Below are 21,958 nucleotides of genomic sequence, written 5' to 3' on the forward strand. Positions count from 1 at the left end.
CCCCTCTGCACCTACTAAATTCATGGGATGAGATTATCAGCCTGAATCATTATTATAAAAAAAAAATCAATCTAAAAACAACAATTTCATTAATAAAATAAATAATATAACTGTGTAAAGGAAATGAAAAAAAAAAGGAACCACCATGGGTCCTAATACTACCCCAGTGATAAGAATGGTGCTGCTTCTAGTATTCTAAGTGACAATTCAGCAATGACCACAACTACCACAGTCATAAAATACAACGGTTTAATAAATAACTTAATATTATTTAACTATGTAAACAGTATCCAAAGGGACCGCCATGGGTCACAACACTACCCCGTTTTAAGAACATGCTTCAGTACAGTATTAATAATGAGCCAACGTTCTCTATGTGGACAATCTGGCTCTACAACTTTTGAGGTCAACAAAAAACTAGTGGAGAACTAGGTGTGCCCGGATGACTCCTGCCCCATCTACAGTCTCTCGTGACACAGGTTTAAAGTGAGATGCTGTTTGTTGTAAACTATGGCTACAAGTGTTAAAGGTGCAGAAATGTATCTAGAAGTATCTAAGTCGCCAATAAGAAATGTATTGTATCATTTAGAATACTTTTGTTGTCTCCTGCAAAAAATGGGTCATTGAGATGTCTACGGTATAACAAGTCCATCTCCTACCACCCATGCTCCAGTTGATAGACATTAACTAAACATATATAGTGAAACTCAAAAAGTTCATCACAGATAAGTGCATTTCTTAGGGCGGGTTCACACCAGCGCCCAGTCTCCACTTTAGCCAATCCGGTGGGTTTCTGTCTTCTGTCCTGAGAAACTGGACAGGGGCGGTCAGTTTTCAAACCCATTCACTTGAATGGGTATGCAAAGTGACTGCCCGTGTGCATCTTCTGCAAAACCGTGTTTTTTAACTGGACACAAAATCGGACGTGCAGGATCTGTGGCCACTTGGAGATGGTTGGGGCCCCACACAACCATAATAGCAGCTAAGGAAAACCTGGAAAAAGTTTGCACCGGAGCCCACGAGACTTTGGTTACACCACTGCTGACTACTTCATATTTTAGCTGATTTTACTTCTGCATGAAAACAAAAAATGTTAAAAAACGTCAAAATTCATTCCCGCTTTTGTTTGCCTATTCTTGGGTGTGTCGTTGTGAAAGGTTATTATTGGCTTCAGGGCTTGAATAGAATGAGAAGTAATAACAACGTCACTCAGAAATGTGGCCTATTCCTGAAGATATCTAGTAGAACCGCCTCTGCAAGAGATTTATCTCTAGCTGCAGTAGGTATAGACAGAAATAGACAAGACGCTGAGTTGAAGGTACAGGAAGTAGGGTTGAGGGATCGGGAAAGATCGGATCCCGATCGACGATTGAGCAAATTTCACGATCGGGATCGGCTGGAAAATGATCGGAAATCAGATTTTGAAATCTCAAGATCGGCTCAACCCTACTGTATATATAACATGCAATTAGGGTTCAGTGATCGGGATCGGGAAAGATCGGATCCCGATTGGTGATCGAGCAAATGTCACGATTGACTGGAAAATGATCGGAATTTAATCGATCCTGAAATCTCAAGATCGGCTCAACCCTAACGGGAAGCAAGACATCATCATTGACTCATCGATGTAGATACAATGTGTAAATTTATAAGGTCAGACATGACATAAGATCAGCGTTGGACTGGCCCATCAGGGTACCAAGGCTCTAACACAATACTGGCCCAGCAGAAGACACCCATGTGTGTAGGGTGCTATGGTCTATTTCCTAGGGGTCAGTGGCGGATCCAGGGTTTGTGGGGCCCTGGGCAATTGACTTTAGCGGGGCCCTACTTACTGGGGGCCTCACACTTCTAACCTGTACTTCCCAACTGTTGAAGACTAGAAAGAGGGAACAAAATGTGCGGCGCGCGCAGCACGCCGCAGCAAATTAAGCCCCGCCCGCTTTTATGTTGACTCCACCCATTCTCATTCAATTTGTGATTGTGATTCCACACAGTATAATCCTCCTACAGTCACCCGTAAATTATATCTTCCCCCCATTTTCATATACACACTTCATCTACACCTAGTTTCATGTCCACCCCTCTATCTCTGTCCCCAGTTTCATGCCATTCTCCCCCTTTATCTGCCCACAGTTTCATTTCCCCCCCATCTCTGCCCCAGTGTCATGCCGTTCTCCCCCCTTCATCTGCCCCAATGTCATGCCATTCCCCCCCTTCATCTGCCCCAGTGTCATGCCATCCCCCCTTCATCTGCTTCAGTGTCATGCCATTCTCCCCCCCCTTCATTTGCCCCAGTGTCATGCCGTTCTCCCCCCTCCATCTGCCCCAGTGTCATGCTGTTCTCTCCCCCTTCATTTGCCCCAGTGTCATGCCGTTCTCCCCCCTTCATCTGCCCCAGTGTCATGCCGTTCTCCCCCCTCCATCTGCTCCAGTGTCATGCCGTTCTCCCCCCTCCATCTGCTCCAGTGTCATGCCGTTCTCCCCCCTTCATCTGCCCCTGTGTCATGCCATTCTCCCCCCTTCATCTGCCCCAGTGTCATGCCGTTCTCCCCCCTCCATCTGCCCCAGTGTCATGCCGTTCTCACGTTCTCACACACACACTCACCATTCCTCGTTCCCTCGCAGCTCTCTCCCTCATACACATATTGTAGCCGCGATGTCATGACGTCATCACATCGCGACTACAAATGCCGGATCTCAGCGTTAAAGCAGGAGCTGAGCTGTGACAGCTCCTGCTTTAAACGCCTATGTTGTCAGCTCATCGGCGTCCTACCGCCGATGAGCTGAATACATAGGCGTTTAAAGCACGAGCTGTCAGCTCCTGCTTTAACGCTGAGCTCAGTTGGAATCGGGACATGCTGACCAGGACCATTTTGTTAGGTCCCGGCTGCGCCGCGGGGCCCCGCTAAGCGCGGGGCCCCGGGCGGTTGCCCAGCTCGCCCGGCCCTGGATCCGCCCCTGCTAGGGGTTGTTGGACACTTATTGGCATAATAATTTCCCGGCTAGGAGGATAATCAGTCAAGACTTTGAATTACGGAAGATGAAGGCTCAGGTTCACCCGGTGGAACAGGAGGAGGAATTCCTCTTCCTTTTCCGTCACCGTTTTCCGTCCATGGGCTACCCCCCCCCCCCCCCCCCGATGAGATGCAGAAACAAGGTATTGATATTATGTTGCAGCTTTCTGCTGCTGATTAGGCCCAGGTGAATGAGTGTAGACAAGACACGGAATCCAAGGCAAGATCGAGTGGGACGCTTATTTTTTTCAGCATCCTGCTACGATGTCTGCCCTCCATTGAAAACAATGGGAGGCAGAATCTGAACGGATTCAGTAGCCAAATCCACCCCCAAATCCGCAGCAAATTCTTCCATGTGAACTGGCACCAGAGGTGGCACCTGAATGGTGCCCAATGTATACAATGTCTTCTGTAATATATTCTCCTTTTGCAAATGACTTCTATGTGTAAGAATTCCATGGCATGTGTATGAATCCTTGTTCTACAAAGCTTGGTGTCCATTAGGTCTTATAGATGATGCAAAGCAAAACTGAATCTCACTTGGGGTTAGCGCTCTCCTTCCTCTTCGCATGACTGCGGTCAATAACCACATCTACTGCTGAAGACGCAGCCTAAAACTTTTCGTCCGTCTTGTTTCTTAAATTACGTCACCAAAGGATGTTGCTCAATTGAAAATAGGTGTTTGGGGTGTGTGTGTGTGTGGGGGGGAGTAGGAAAGCTGAGCCATCATCTATTGTCAATACTCAATATAATAACAAGTCAGTGGTGTTATCTATAGAGGTCTTCTCTCCGAGTGTAATCCTTTCTGTAATGCAAACAGGCAACTGTTGCAAAGAAGTTTCAGTCCGTTATTAGGTCTAGTAGCCAGAGTTAAAATTGCAGGATATAGTACATGTTATCATCATCAACCTCATCAAAAAATCTTGAAAAAATAAAATTTTGTTTAAAAAAACTAGGACATTTTTGGTGACACGTTCCCTTAAAGCGTCTCTAGTGCAAGCGTTCCGTCTACTTCAGTACAGACAATGGTTCTTTATGGTCTGCAGATTTTTGGGGTTTCATCTGCTACTTTGAGGACTGTATAACAGCAGATCTTCATTAAACGCCATATGCTTGCATTGGATTTTATTGCGGACTGTCACAGTCGCTGGATTATTGTTTCTTGGCCCTGGATATGGGAACTCCTTGGAGCACTACAGGGAAAGATGAGCGTCTTGCCCAGTAATGCAGAAGAACCAGATCTACCAGTCATTTTATTATCAGATTGCAGGTTATAAAATACAGATGAGTTTATTGCTACTGTACAGGCTGCATAAAATTGTAAATGCACTGACGGGTTATTAAAGGGGATGCTTGTTCTGGGCACATCCCTTTTTGGAAGAAGGCTGAGCAATGGGTTTGTTCGGATCAATTGCACTACAAGTGTTCAGTTTTCCTGCAGTGCCCCCGCAGGTGAGAAGCAGTATTACACAGCTCTCACTGAAATCAATGAACTGACCAGGTAATGTACGGACATGCCGGGTCCTCCAAAGTGAGAGACGCTCTTTACAACAACTTCCCACAATGGCTAATAGAGAAGGGATCTGAATGGAGAACTTCCTACTCGCCCGATCTAATAGAATACTTGAATATGGATTTTCTAAGCAATGGATCCCTTTAAGACCAAGAAGGTAATAAAAGTAATAATCATCTTCATCTTGTATTCTGCAAAAAAAAAAAATCTCAGAGCTTGGCGTGTCAGCTATTAGGTGAATATTGTCTTAAGATGAGGAAGAGGAACACGGAAAACCACAGACTGAGAAATACAGAAAGATACAAATCTCCCCAACAAAAGAGAATAATCTGCAAATAGTAAAACATTTCCCAGGAATAAGAAGTGTCCTGAAAACAGCCGACCCAGCAGATATAAATATATGTATATATATATATATATATATATATATATATATATATATATATATATATACCTGCAAGAGACAACTTAGAGAAGAGTTTAGAACATATCATACAATGTATCTAAGCAGGGTTACAAAGTTGCAGATACTCCATGCTATGTCTAGTGCTGGGCAGAGGGGTACAACATGGCACAAGGATTCTCTCTTGGGGTTCTATGAATTTTTCAGGGGCAGATAAACTATAGAAGGTGCAAAGGTGGCGGATATACCTTGGTAGAAGCTTCAGGTTACACCTCCAGATCCCATATGTATTCTCAGGCCTGTAAATGGGTTTGGGACTTGGCCTTCAGAAGGGCATATGGATATCACAGTCCCTCACTCGGGACCCTAATGTATGAGCCCGAACCCAGAGAAATGTCAGGCTTCCATGGCTTCCCTTATTAAAAAAAAAAAATGGTGTTCTCCTCCATGTTGGCAGTGGGGACCACTAAGGGGGCATATACTGTGGATGGAGGTACTAATGGTGCAGTATTACTGTGGACCCCCAGATATAACTTTACTTGCAGCCCCAGTGTATAGTCACATCCGGCCCTGTTGGTACTCGCTGACCTTATTCATGTATTACATAGTATATTATTCATAGGAATGGCCAGTCTGCAATACTATATCTCTCCACTAGTGGCCACTGCAGAGGACATGGACTGGTTATTGTTTTTTTCCTACAGATCTCCAGTGATCCCTTTAATAGGAATCTCACCTTTTCTTTTACATTTTTGCAAACTCCAATGTTGTTGGTGAAAGATGTAACAGGATCAGGGAAGAAGCTTCTAGAATCTAGATCTCCTGAGTCATAAAGATTGTGACTTCTGCTCTCCATAAACCTGACAACTAATAGTTATGGCCGGTCCATTCTCCATCGTATAGGAGGTGGAATCGATTGGGGGTGTCAAAGTCCACGAAAATGTGACGTCCATATAATTGTAACACATGGAGCAGAACTTTCAATTAAAGGGGCGTCCACTTTGGAATACTTTTATGGTTTAAGGTATCAAGAGTAACTAAAAAGAAACAAATTTGCAAATATTTTTTATTAAAGGGATTTCCCAAGATTCTTATTATTTTTTCCTCCAGGGGTTAGACATTGTTCTGGTTCCAACCTTTGGTCACATGATCGGAAACAGAACTCCCTCTTCTTCCGCGTTCATCACTAGTTTTTGGTACGAGGGCTGATGTCTGTAGTCAGATACGTAACAATGCAACATTGTATCAATTAAACCAAAGGACAAACTCAGCTCTGCTACATCGGCATAAAGACAAGGAGTATTGACGCAACATCCTTCTCTTGCAGGTGATCTACCAATGGTGCGGATCGACATGCAACAAATACGAGCGCTTCAAGGCAGCGCAAGTCGCGAACGGAATCCGAGACAACGAGAGGAAGGGACGGGCGCAGCTGGAAGTGGTGGAAGAGGGGAGCGAACCCAGTGATCTGACAAAGGTATTCTAGAGATTTTATATATACTGTGTATATATATATATATATATATATATATATATATATATAATTGTATGAATATGTTTCATTTCAAAAGATTGGCTCAGTCTTAAGACCTATGTGCAACACGTCTTATATAATACGAAGAATACGACACGTAGGAATCCCTGGAAATGGTGGAAAAGCTTAAGTTTGAGGTTTAATAGAATATTGTTGATTAAATATTGAATATAATATTAGAATATTATAGTATAATCATTCAGAGCCCCGCCTACTAATTATAATATGGATATACTATGTAGTAGATGGATCTCTGGACCCCTTCAGACACTAGAGCCCCTGTATTATCTTAATTATAACAATGGGGACAGCCAGTCATAGAGCAGATTCATTTCAGAATTTAGAATGAGTGAAATGGAGGCGCTATTGCATTGCTCTCTATGCAATGTACTGTATAATCCAAATGTGGTGAAAAAAGGTACTGCAAGTAAGATTACACTTTAATATGTTTTGAATGTAATATTGACGTGGAAGTGTGAGACGTATGATGTTAATTTAGAAGAATATATCTACAACACAACATACTATTTAAGGGACCAGCTTGTACTGGAGTGGGCACATCCCCTTTAATTTACCTAATATTAGCTCATGTAATGTGTTAAAGTCCTGTATCTCCCATTACTGTACATTTATTATCTTCAGTCAAGTCTTTGTCATTGTATGGGAAATATCTAGTCTCATGCCTGAGATGAAAGATATGTGAGGAGACTGGCATTGGTCATGTGATCATGGCACGCAGTAGACGGTGACTCATAAACTGTGGTTTGTTGGTATACAGATATGAATGTCATGATTGTTTTAGTTTTACGCTTGTCGCATCCAACTGGAGCCAACTGTGTATTATAATATGTCACAAAGTGCACAGAATTAGTAGTGTATGTGTGTATAGTGTATGTGTGTATAGTGTATGTGTATATAGTAATACACGGGTGCAGATCCTGCATGCCAAATATTACAGAGGATATCCAGCTGTGCACAAAGCCCCAATACAAAAATATAGTAATAAAGTTACATTTGTTCTTGTATACTGCCTTATCTGTGTTACAGTATACGGCTCTATAGTGTGACCGCTCTTACAGTATACAGTATATAGTGTGACCACTCTTACAGTATACAGTATATAGTGTGACCGCTCTTACAGTATACAGTATATAGTGACTGCTCTTACAGTATACAGTATATAGTGTGACCGCTCTTACAGTATACAGTATATAGTGTGACCGCTCCTACAGTATATAATGTGACCGCTCTTACAGTATACAGTATATAGTGACCGCTCTTACAGTATACAGTATATAGTGTGACCGCTCTTACAGTATACAGTATATAGTGTGACCGCTCTTACAGTATACAGTATATAGTGACCGCTCTTACAGTATATAGTGTGACTGTTCATACAGTATACAGTATATAGTGACCGCTCTGACAGTATATAGTGTGAACGCTCTTACAGTATACAGTATATAGTGACCGCTCTTACAGTATACAGTATATAGTGACCGCTCTTACAGTATATAGTGTGACTGCTCATACAGTATATAGTGACCGCTCTTAAAGTATATAGTGACCGCTCTTACAGTATATAGTGTGACCGCTCTTACAGTATACAGTATATAGTGACCGCTCTTACAGTATACAGTATATAGTGTGACTGCTCTTACAGTATACAGTATATAGTGACTGCTCTTACAGTATATAGTGTGACTGTTCATACAGTATACAGTATATAGTGACCGCTCTTACAGTATATAGTGTGAACGCTCTTACAGTATACAGTATATAGTGACCGCTCTTACAGTATATAGTGTGAACGCTCTTACAGTATACAGTATATAGTGACCGCTCTTACAGTATACAGTATATAGTGACCGCTCTTACAGTATATAGTGTGACCGCTCTTACAGTATACAGTGACCGCTCTTACAGTATACAGTATATAGTGACCGCTCTTACAGTATACAGTATATAGTGTGACTGCTCATACAGTATATAGTGACCGCTCTTACAGTATATGGTGTGACTGCTCTTACAGTATACAGTATATAGTGTGGCCGCTCTTACAGTATACAGTATATGGTGTGACTGCTCTTACAGTATACAGTATATAGTGTGACCGCTCTTACAGTATACAGTATATAGTGACCGCTCTTACAGTATACAGTATATAGTGACCGCTCTTACAGTATATGGTGTGACTGCTCTTACAGTATATAGTGTGACCGCTCTTACAGTATACAGTATATAGTGACCGCTCTTACAGTATATAGTGTGAACGCTCTTACAGTATACAGTATATAGTGACCGCTCTTACAGTATATAGTGTGACCGCTCTTACAGTATACAGTGACCGCTCTTACAGTATACAGTATATAGTGACCGCTCTTACAGTATACAGTATATAGTGTGACTGCTCATACAGTATATAGTGACCGCTCTTACAGTATATGGTGTGACTGCTCTTACAGTATACAGTATATAGTGTGACCGCTCTTACAGTATACAGTATATAGTGACCGCTCTTACAGTATATAGTGTGACTGCTCTTACAGTATACAGTATATAGTGACCGCTCTTACAGTATATGGTGTGACTGCTCTTACAGTATATAGTGTGACCGCTCTTACAGTATACAGTATATAGTGACCGCTCTTACAGTATACAGTATATAGTGACCGCTCTTACAGTATACAGTATATAGTGACCGCTCTTACAGTATATAGTGTGAACGCTCTTACAGTATACAGTATATAGTGACCGCTCTTACAGTATACAGTATATAGTGACCGCTCTTACAGTATACAGTATATAGTGTGACCGCTCTTACAGTATACAGTATATAGTGACCGCTCTTACAGTATATAGTGTGAACGCTCTTACAGTATACAGTATATAGTGACCGCTCTTACAGTATACAGTATATAGTGACCGCTCTTACAGTATATAGTGTGACTGCTCTTACAGTATACAGTGACCGCTCTTACAGTATACAGTATATAGTGTGGCCGCTCTTACAGTATATAGTGTGACCGCTCTTACAGTATACAGTATATAGTGTGACTGCTCTTACAGTATACAGTATATAGTGTGGCCGCTCTTACAGTATACAGTATATAGTGTGACTGCTCTTACAGTATACAGTATATAGTGTGACCGCTCTTACAGTATACAGTATATAGTGTGACCGCTCTTACAGTATACAGTATATAGTATGACCGCTCTTACAGTATACAGTATATAGTATGACCGCTCTTGCAGTATACAGTATATAGTGTGACCGCTCTTACAGTATACAGTATATAGTGTGGCCGCTCTTACAGTATACAGTATATAGTGTGACCGCTCTTACAGTATACAGTATATAGTGACCGCTCTTACAGTATACAGTATATAGTGTGGCCGCTCTTACAGTATACAGTATATAGTGTGGCCGCTCTTACAGTATACAGTATATAGTGTGACCGCTCTTACAGTATACAGTATATAATGTGACCGCTCTTACAGTATACAGTATATAGTGACCGCTCTTACAGTATATAGTGTGACTGCTCTTACAGTATACAGTATATAGTATGACCGCTCTTACAGTATACAGTATATAGTATGACCGCTCTTACAGTATACAGTATATAGTGACCGCTCTTACAGTATACAGTATATAGTGACCGCTCTTACAGTATACAGTATATAGTGACCGCTCTTACAGTATACAGTATATAGTGTGACTGTTCATACAGTATACAGTATATAGTGACCGCTCTGACAGTATATAGTGTGAACGCTCTTACAGTATACAGTATATAGTGACCGCTCTTACAGTATACAGTATATAGTGACCGCTCTTACAGTATACAGTATATAGTGTGACCGCTCTTACAGTATACAGTATATAGTGTGGCCGCTCTTACAGTATACAGTATATAGTGTGACCTCTCTTACAGTATACAGTATATAGTGTGACCTCTCTTACAGTATACAGTATATAGTGTGGCCGCTCTTACAGTATACAGTATATAGTGTGGCCGCTCTTACAGTATACAGTATATAGTGACCGCTCTTACAGTATATAGTGTGACTGCTCTTACAGTATATAGTGTGACCGCTCTTACAGTATACAGTATATAGTGTGGCCGCTCTTACAGTATACAGTATATAGTGACCGCTCTTACAGTATATAGTGTGACTGCTCATACAGTATATAGTGACCGCTCTTACAGTATATGGTGTGACTGCTCTTACAGTATATAGTGTGACCGCTCTAACAGTATACAGTATATAGTGTGACCGCTCTTACAGTATACAGTATATAGTGTGACCGCTCTTACAGTATACAGTATATAGTGTGGCCGCTCTTACAGTATACAGTATATAGTGACCGCTCTTACAGTATACAGTATATAGTGTGGCCGCTCTTACAGTATACAGTATATAGTGTGACCGCTCTTACAGTATATAGTGTGACCGCTCTTACAGTATACAGTATATAGTGTGACCGCTCTTACAGTATATAGTGTGGCCGCTCTTACAGTATACAGTATATAGTGTGGCCGCTCTTACAGTATACAGTATATAGTGTGACCGCTCTTACAGTATACAGTATATAGTGACCACTCTTACAGTATACAGTATATAGTGTGGCCGCTCTTACAGTATACAGTATATAGTGTGACCGCTCTTACAGTATACAGTATATAGTGACCACTCTTACAGTATACAGTATATAGTGTGGCCGCTCTTACAGTATACAGTATATAGTGTGACTGCTCTTACAGTATACAGTATATAGTGTGGCCGCTCTTACAGTATACAGTATATAGTGTGACCACTCTTACAGTATACAGTATATAGTGACCGCTCTTACAGTATATAGTGTGACTGTTCATACAGTATACAGTATATAGTGACCGCTCTGACAGTATATAGTGTGAACGCTCTTACAGTATACAGTATATAGTGACCGCTCTTACAGTATATAGTGTGACTGCTCATACAGTATATAGTGACCGCTCTTACAGTATATAGTGTGACCGCTCTTACAGTATACAGTGACCGCTCTTACAGTATACAGTATATAGTGACCGCTCTTACAGTATACAGTATATAGTGACCGCTCTTACAGTATATAGTGTGACCGCTCTTACAGTATACAGTATATAGTGACCGCTCTTACAGTATATAGTATATAGTGACCGCTCTTACAGTATACAGTATATAGTGACCGCTCTTACAGTATATAGTGACCGCTCTTACAGTATATGGTGTGACTGCTCTTACAGTATACAGTATATAGTGTGACCGCTCTTACAGTATATAGTATATAGTGACCGCTCTTACAGTATACAGTATATAGTGACCGCTCTTACAGTATATAGTGACCGCTCTTACAGTATATGGTGTGACTGCTCTTACAGTATACAGTATATAGTGTGACCGCTCTTACAGTATACAGTATATAGTGACCGCTCTTACAGTGTATAGTGTGACCGCTCTTACAGTATACAGTATATAGTGTGGCCGCTCTTACAGTATATAGTGTGACCGCTCTTACAGTATATAGTGTGGCCGCTCTTACAGTATACAGTATATAGTGTGACTGCTCTTACAGTATACAGTATATAGTGTGGCCGCTCTTACAGTATACAGTATATAGTGTGACTGCTCTTACAGTATACAGTATATAGTATGACCGCTCTTACAGTATACAGTATATAGTGTGACCGCTCTTACAGTATACAGTATATAGTGACCGCTCTTACAGTATATAGTGTGACCGCTCTTACAGTATATAGTGTGACCGTTCTTACAGTATACAGTATATAGTGTGGCCGCTCTTACAGTATACAGTATATAGTGTGGCCGCTCTTACAGTATACAGTATATAGTGTGACCTCTCTTACAGTATACAGTATATAGTATGACCGCTCTTGCAGTATACAGTATATAGTGTGACCGCTCTTACAGTATACAGTATATAGTGACCGCTCTTACAGTATATAGTGTGACTGTTCATACAGTATACAGTATATAGTGACCGCTCTTACAGTATATAGTGTGACTGCTCATACAGTATATAGTGACCGCTCTTACAGTATACAGTATATAGTATGACCGCTCTTACAGTATACAGTATATAGTGTGAACGCTCTTACAGTATACAGTATATAGTGACCGCTCTTACAGTATACAGTATATAGTGTGGCCGCTCTTACAGTATACAGTATATAGTGTGACCGCTCTTACAGTATACAGTATATAGTGTGACCACTCTTACAGTATACAGTATATAGTGTGGCCGCTCTTACAGTATACAGTATATAGTGTGACCGCTCTTACAGTATACAGTATATAGTGACCGCTCTTACAGTATACAGTATATAGTGTGGCCGCTCTTACAGTATACAGTATATAGTGTGACCGCTCTTACAGTATACAGTATATAGTGTGACCGCTCTTACAGTATACAGTATATAGTGTGGCCGCTCTTACAGTATACAGTATATAGTGTGACCGCTCTTACAGTATACAGTATATAATGTGACCGCTCTTACAGTATACAGTATATAGTGACCGCTCTTACAGTATATAGTGTGACTGCTCTTACAGTATACAGTATATAGTATGACCGCTCTTACAGTATACAGTATATAGTATGACCGCTCTTACAGTATACAGTATATAGTGACCGCTCTTACAGTATACAGTATATAGTGACCGCTCTTACAGTATACAGTATATAGTGACCGCTCTTACAGTATACAGTATATAGTGTGACTGTTCATACAGTATACAGTATATAGTGACCGCTCTGACAGTATATAGTGTGAACGCTCTTACAGTATACAGTATATAGTGACCGCTCTTACAGTATACAGTATATAGTGACCGCTCTTACAGTATATGGTGTGACTGCTCTTACAGTATATAGTGTGACCGCTCTTACAGTATACAGTATATAGTGTGGCCGCTCTTACAGTATACAGTATATAGTGACCGCTCTTACAGTATATAGTGTGACTGCTCATACAGTATATAGTGACCGCTCTTACAGTATATGGTGTGACTGCTCTTACAGTATATAGTGTGACCGCTCCAACAGTATACAGTATTTAGTGTGACCGCTCTTACAGTATACAGTATATAGTGTGACCGCTCTTACAGTATACAGTATATAGTGTGGCCGCTCTTACAGTATACAGTATATAGTGACCGCTCTTACAGTATACAGTATATAGTGTGGCCGCTCTTACAGTATATAGTGTGACCACTCTTACAGTATACAGTATATAGTGTGACCGCTCTTACAGTATATAGTGTGGCCGCTCTTACAGTATACAGTATATAGTGTGACCGCTCTTACAGTATATAGTGTGACCGCTCTTACAGTATACAGTATATAGTGTGACCGCTCTTACAGTATACAGTATATAGTGTGACCGCTCTTACAGTATATAGTGTGGCCGCTCTTACAGTATACAGTATATAGTGTGGCCGCTCTTACAGTATACAGTATATAGTGACCACTCTTACAGTATACAGTATATAGTGTGGCCGCTCTTACAGTATACAGTATATAGTGTGACTGCTCTTACAGTATACAGTATATAGTGTGACCACTCTTACAGTATACAGTATATAGTGACCGCTCTTACAGTATATAGTGTGACTGTTCATACAGTATACAGTATATAGTGACCGCTCTTACAGTATATAGTGTGACTGCTCATACAGTATATAGTGACCGCTCTTACAGTATATAGTGTGACCGCTCTTACAGTATACAGTGACCGCTCTTACAGTATACAGTATATAGTGACCGCTCTTACAGTATACAGTATATAGTGACCGCTCTTACAGTATATAGTGTGACCGCTCTTACAGTATACAGTGACCGCTCTTACAGTATACAGTATATAGTGACCGCTCTTACAGTATACAGTATATAGTGTGACTGCTCATACAGTATATAGTGACCGCTCTTACAGTATATGGTGTGACTGCTCTTACAGTATACAGTATATAGTGTGGCCGCTCTTACAGTATACAGTATATGGTGTGACTGCTCTTACAGTATACAGTATATAGTGTGACCGCTCTTACAGTATACAGTATATAGTGACCGCTCTTACAGTATACAGTATATAGTGACCGCTCTTACAGTATATGGTGTGACTGCTCTTACAGTATATAGTGTGACCGCTCTTACAGTATACAGTATATAGTGACCGCTCTTACAGTATATAGTGTGAACGCTCTTACAGTATACAGTATATAGTGACCGCTCTTACAGTATATAGTGTGACCGCTCTTACAGTATACAGTGACCGCTCTTACAGTATACAGTATATAGTGACCGCTCTTACAGTATACAGTATATAGTGTGACTGCTCATACAGTATATAGTGACCGCTCTTACAGTATATGGTGTGACTGCTCTTACAGTATACAGTATATAGTGTGACCGCTCTTACAGTATACAGTATATAGTGACCGCTCTTACAGTATATAGTGTGACTGCTCTTACAGTATACAGTATATAGTGACCGCTCTTACAGTATATGGTGTGACTGCTCTTACAGTATATAGTGTGACCGCTCTTACAGTATACAGTATATAGTGACCGCTCTTACAGTATACAGTATATAGTGACCGCTCTTACAGTATACAGTATATAGTGTGACCGCTCTTACAGTATACAGTATATAGTGACCGCTCTTACAGTATATAGTGTGAACGCTCTTACAGTATACAGTATATAGTGACCGCTCTTACAGTATACAGTATATAGTGACCGCTCTTACAGTATACAGTATATAGTGTGACCGCTCTTACAGTATACAGTATATAGTGACCGCTCTTACAGTATATAGTGTGAACGCTCTTACAGTATACAGTATATAGTGACCGCTCTTACAGTATACAGTATATAGTGACCGCTCTTACAGTATATAGTGTGACTGCTCTTACAGTATACAGTGACCGCTCTTACAGTATACAGTATATAGTGTGGCCGCTCTTACAGTATATAGTGTGACCGCTCTTACAGTATACAGTATATAGTGTGACTGCTCTTACAGTATACAGTATATAGTGTGGCCGCTCTTACAGTATACAGTATATAGTGTGACTGCTCTTACAGTATACAGTATATAGTGTGACCGCTCTTACAGTATACAGTATATAGTGTGACCGCTCTTACAGTATACAGTAATATAGTATGACCGCTCTTACAGTATACAGTATATAGTATGACCGCTCTTGCAGTATACAGTATATAGTGTGACCGCTCTTACAGTATACAGTATATAGTGACCGCTCTTACAGTATATAGTGTGACTGTTCATACAGTATACAGTATATAGTGACCGCTCTTACAGTATATAGTGTGACTGCTCATTACAGTATATAGTGACCGCTCTTACAGTATACAGTATATAGTATGACCGCTCTTACAGTATACAGTATATAGTGTGAACGCTCTTACAGTATACAGTATATAGTGACCGCTCTTACAGTATACAGTATATAGTGTGGCCGCTCTTACAGTATACAGTATATAGTGTGACCGCTCTTACAGTATACAGTATATAGTGTGGCCGCTCTTACAGTATATAGTGTGGACCACTCTTACAGTATACAGTATATAGTGTGGCCGCTCTTACAAGGCTTATACAGTATATAGTGTGACCTGCTCTTACAGTATACAGTATATAGTGTGACCACTCTTACAGTATACAGTATATTAGTGTGGCCGCTCTTACAGTATACAGTATATAGTGTGACCGCTCTTACAGTATACATTATATAGTGACCGCTCTTACAGTATACAGTATATAGTGTGGCCGCTCTTACAGTATACAGTATATAGTGTGGCCGCTCTTACAGTATACAGTATATAGTGTGACCGCTCTTACAGTATACAGTATATAATGTGACCGCTCTTACAGTATACAGTATATAGTGACCGCTCTTACAGTAATAGTGTGACTGCTCTTACAGTATACAGTATTATAGTATGACCGCTCTTACAGTATACAGTATATAGTATGACCGCTCTTACAGTATACAGTATATAGTGACCGCTCTTACAGTATACAGTATATAGTGACCGCTCTTACAGTATACAGTATATAGTGACCGCTCTTACAGTATACAGTATATAGTGTGACTGTTCATACAGTATACAGTATATAGTGACCGCTCTGACAGTATATAGTCGTGAACGCTCTACAGTATACAGTATATAGTGACCGCTCTTACAGTATACAGTATATAGTGACCGCTCTTACAGTATATGGTGTGACTGCTCTTACAGTATATAGTGTGACCGCTCTTACAGTATACAGTAATATAGTGTGGCCGCTCTTACAGTATACAGTATATAGTGACCGCTCTTACAGTATATAGTGTGACTGCTCATACAGTATATAGTGACCGCTCTTACAGTATATGGTGTGACTGCTCTTACAGTATATAGTGTGACCGCTCTAACAGTATACAGTATATAGTGTGACCGCTCTTACAGTATACAGTATATAGTGTGACCGCTCTTACAGTATACAGTATATAGTGTGGCCGCTCTTACAGTATACAGTATATAGTGACCGCTCTTACAGTATACAGTATATAGTGTGGCCGCTCTTACAGTATACAGTATATAGTGTGACCGCTCTTACAGTATATAGTGTGACCGCTCTTACAGTATACAGTATTATAGTGTGGACCGCTCTTACAGTATATAGTGTGGCCGCTCTTACAGTATACAGTATATAGTGTGGCCGCTCTTACAGTATACAGTATATAGTGACCACTCTTACAGTATACAGTATATAGTGTGGCCGCTCTTACAGTATACAGTATATAGTGTGACTGCTCTTACAGTATACAGTATATAGTGTGGCCGCTCTTACAGTATACAGTATATAGTGTGACCACTCTTACAGTATACAGTATATAGTGACCGCTCTTACAGTATATAGTGTGACTGTTCATACAGTATACAGTATATAGTGACCGCTCTGACAGTATATAGTGTGAACGCTCTTACAGTATACAGTATATAGTGACCGCTCTTACAGTATATAGTGTGACTGCTCATACAGTATATAGTGACCGCTCTTACAGTATATAGTGTGACCGCTCTTACAGTATACAGTGACCGCTCTTACAGTATACAGTATATAGTGACCGCTCTTACAGTATACAGTATATAGTGACCGCTCTTACAGTATATAGTGTGACCGCTCTTACAGTATACAGTATATAGTGACCGCTCTTACAGTATAAAGTATATAGTGACCGCTCTTACAGTATATAGTGTGACCGCTCTTACAGTAATATAGTATATAGTGACCGCTCTTACAGTATACAGTATATAGTGACCGCTCTTACAGTATATAGTGACCGCTCTTACAGTATATGGTGTGACTGCTCTTACAGTATACAGTATATAGTGTGACCGCTCTTACAGTATATAGTATATAGTGACCGCTCTTACAGTATACAGTATATAGTGACCGCTCTTACAGTATATAGTGACCGCTCTTACAGTATATGGTGTGACTGCTCTTACAGTATACATGTATATAGTGTGACCGCTCTTACAGTATACAGTATATAGTGACCGTTCTTACAGTGTATAGTGTGACCGCTCTTACAGTATACAGTATATAGTGTGGCCGCTCTTACAGTATATAGTGTGACCGCTCTTACAGTATATAGTGTGGCCGCTCTTACAGTATACAGTATATAGTGTGACTGCTCTTACAGTATACAGTATATAGTGTGGCCGCTCTTACAGTATACAGTATATAGTGTGACTGCTCTTACAGTATACAGTATATAGTATGACCGCTCTTACAGTATACAGTATATAGTGTGACCGCTCTTACAGTATACAGTATATAGTGACCGCTCTTACAGTATATAGTGTGACCGCTCTTACAGTATATAGTGTGACCGTTCTTATAGTATACAGTATATAGTGTGGCCGCTCTTACAGTATACAGTATATAGTGTGGCCGCTCTTACAGTATACAGTATATAGTGTGACCTCTCTTACAGTATACAGTATATAGTATGACCGCTCTTGCAGTATACAGTATATAGTGTGACCGCTCTTACAGTATACAAGTATATAGTGACCGCTCTTACAGTATATAGTGTGACTGTTCATACAGTATACAGTATATAGTGACCGCTCTTACAGTATATAGTGTGACTGCTCATACAGTATATAGTGACCGCTCTTACAGTATACAGTATATAGTATGACCGCTCTTACAGTATACAGTATATAGTGTGAACGCTCTTACAGTATACAGTATATAGTGACCGCTCTTACAGTATACAGTATATAGTGTGGCCGCTCTTACAGTATACAGTATATAGTGTGGCCGCTCTTACAGTATACAGTATATAGTATGACCGCTCTTACAGTATACAGTATATAGTGTGAACGCTCTTACAGTATACAGTATATAGTGACCGCTCTTACAGTATACAGTATATAGTGTGGCCGCTCTTACAGTATACAGTATATAGTGTGACCGCTCTTACAGTATACAGTATATAGTGTGGCCGCTCTTACAGTATATAGTGTGACCACTCTTACAGTATACAGTATATAGTGTGGCCGCTCTTACAGTATACAGTATATAGTGTGACCGCTCTTACAGTATACAGTATATAGTGTGACCACTCTTACAGTATACAGTATATAGTGTGGCCGCTCTTACAGTATACAGTATATAGTGTGACCGCTCTTACAGTATACAGTATATAGTGACCGCTCTTACAGTATACAGTATATAGTGTGGCCGCTCTTACAGTATACAGTATATAGTGTGGCCGCTCTTACAGTATACAGTATATAGTGTGACCGCTCTTACAGTATACAGTATATAATGTGACCGCTCTTACAGTATACAGTATATAGTGACCGCTCTTACAGTATATAGTGTGACTGCTCTTACAGTATACAGTATATAGTATGACCGCTCTTACAGTATACAGTATATAGTATGACCGCTCTTACAGTATACAGTATATAGTGACCGCTCTTACAGTATACAGTATATAGTGACCGCTCTTACAGTATACAGTATATAGTGACCGCTCTTACAGTATACAGTATATAGTGTGACTGTTCATACAGTATACAGTATATAGTGACCGCTCTGACAGTATATAGTGTGAACGCTCTACAGTATACAGTATATAGTGACCGCTCTTACAGTATACAGTATATAGTGTGACCGCTCTTACAGTATACAGTATATAGTGACCGCTCTTACAGTATACAGTATATAGTGACCGCTCTTACAGTATATGGTGTGACTGCTCTTACAGTATATAGTGTGACCGCTCTTACAGTATACAGTATATAGTGTGGCCGCTCTTACAGTATACAGTATATAGTGACCGCTCTTACAGTATATAGTGTGACTGCTCATACAGTATATAGTGACCGCTCTTACAGTATATGGTGTGACTGCTCTTACAGTATATAGTGTGACCGCTCCAACAGTATACAGTATTTAGTGTGACCGCTCTTACAGTATACAGTATATAGTGTGACCGCTCTTACAGTATACAGTATATAGTGTGGCCGCTCTTACAGTTATACAGTATATAGTGACCGCTCTTACAGTATACAGTATATAGTGACCGCTCTTACAGTATACAGTATATAGTGACCGCTCTTACAGTATACAGTATATAGTGTGACCGCTCTTACAGTATATAGTGTGGCCGCTCTTACAGTATACAGTATATAGTGTGACCGCTCTTACAGTATATAGGTGTGACCGCTCTTACAGTATACAGTATATAGTGTGACCGCTCTTACAGTATATAGTGTGGCCGCTCTTACAGTATACAGTATATAGTGTGGCCGCTCTTACAGTATACAGTATATAGTGACCACTCTTACAGTATACAGTATATAGTGTGGCCGCTCTTACAGTATACAGTATATAGTGTGACTGCTCTTACAGTATACAGTATATAGTGTGACCACTCTTACAGTATACAGTATATAGTGACCGCTCTTACAGTATATAGTGTGACTGCTCATACAGTATATAGTGACCGCTCTTACAGTATATAGTGTGACTGCTCATACAGTATATAGTGACCGCTCTTACAGTATATAGTGTGACCGCTCTTACAGTATACAGTATATAGTGACCGCTCTTACAGTATATAGTGACCGCTCTTACAGTATATGGTGTGACTGCTCTTACAGTATACAGTATATAGTGTGACCGCTCTTACAGTATACAGTATATAGTGACCGCTCTTACAGTATATAGTGTGGCCGCTCTTACAGTGTATGAGTGTGACCACTCTTACAGTATACAGTATATAGTGTGGCCGCTCTTACAGTATATAGTGTGACCGCTCTTACAGTATATAGTGTGGCCGCTCTTACAGTATACAGTATATAGTGTGACTGCTCTTACAGTATACAGTATATAGTGACCGCTCTTACAGTATATAGTGTGACCGCTCTTACAGTATATAGTGTGACCGTTCTTACAGTATACAGTATATAGTGTGGCCGCTCTTACAGTATACAGTATATAGTGTGGCCGCTCTTACAGTATACAGTATATAGTGTGACCTCTCTTACAGTATACAGTATATAGTGTGACCGCTCTTACAGTATACAGTATATAGTATGACCGCTCTTACAGTATACAGTATATAGTGACCGCTCTTACAGTATATAGTGTGACCGCTCTTACAGTATATAGTGTGACCGTTCTTACAGTATACAGTATATAGTGTGGCCGCTCTTACAGTATACAGTATATAGTGTGGCCGCTCTTACAGTATACAGTATATAGTGTGACCTCTCTTACAGTATACAGTATATAGTGTGACCGCTCTTACAGTATACAGTATATAGTGTGACCGCTCTTACAGTATACAGTATATAGTGACCGCTCTTACAGTATATAGTGTGACCGCTCTTACAGTATATAGTGTGACCGCTCTTACAGTATACAGTATATAGTTTGACTGCTCTTACAGTAATATAGTGTGACCGTTCTTACAGTATACAGTTATATAGTGTGGCCGCTCTTACAGTATACAGTATATAGTGTGACCGTTCTTACAGTATACAGTATATAGTGTGACCGTTCTACAGTATACAGTATATAGTGTGACCGCTCTTACAGTATACAGTATATAGTGTGACCGTTCTTACAGTATACAGTATATAGTGTGGCCGCTCTTACAGTATACAGTATATAGTTTGACCGCTCTTACAGTATACAGTATATAGTGACCGCTCTTACAGTATACAGTATATAGTGTGCCGCTCTTACAGTATACAGTATATAGTGTGGCCGCTCTTACAGTATACAGTATATAGTGTGGCCGCTCTTACAGTATACAGGTATATAGTGTGGCCGCTCTTACAGTATACAGTATATAGTGTGGCCGCTCTTACAGTATACAGTATATAGTGTGACCGCTCTTACAGA

General features: G+C 40.3%; 1 protein-coding gene across 1 annotated transcript in view; it reads left to right on the forward strand.

The window, feature by feature from the left end:
• Nucleotides 1-21,958, forward strand: part of SCIN (scinderin) — a 114,196-nt gene that overhangs the window by 22,969 nt on the left and 69,269 nt on the right. Inside the window, exon 4 of the mRNA XM_075271808.1 lies at nucleotides 6,261-6,410. Coding sequence (XP_075127909.1) covers nucleotides 6,261-6,410 — 150 coding nt within the window. The remainder of the gene's footprint in view (nucleotides 1-6,260; nucleotides 6,411-21,958) is intronic.

Source organism: Leptodactylus fuscus, chromosome 4 (genome assembly GCF_031893055.1).
Source record: "Leptodactylus fuscus isolate aLepFus1 chromosome 4, aLepFus1.hap2, whole genome shotgun sequence".
In the NCBI taxonomy this organism is placed as follows: domain Eukaryota; kingdom Metazoa; phylum Chordata; class Amphibia; order Anura; family Leptodactylidae; genus Leptodactylus; species Leptodactylus fuscus.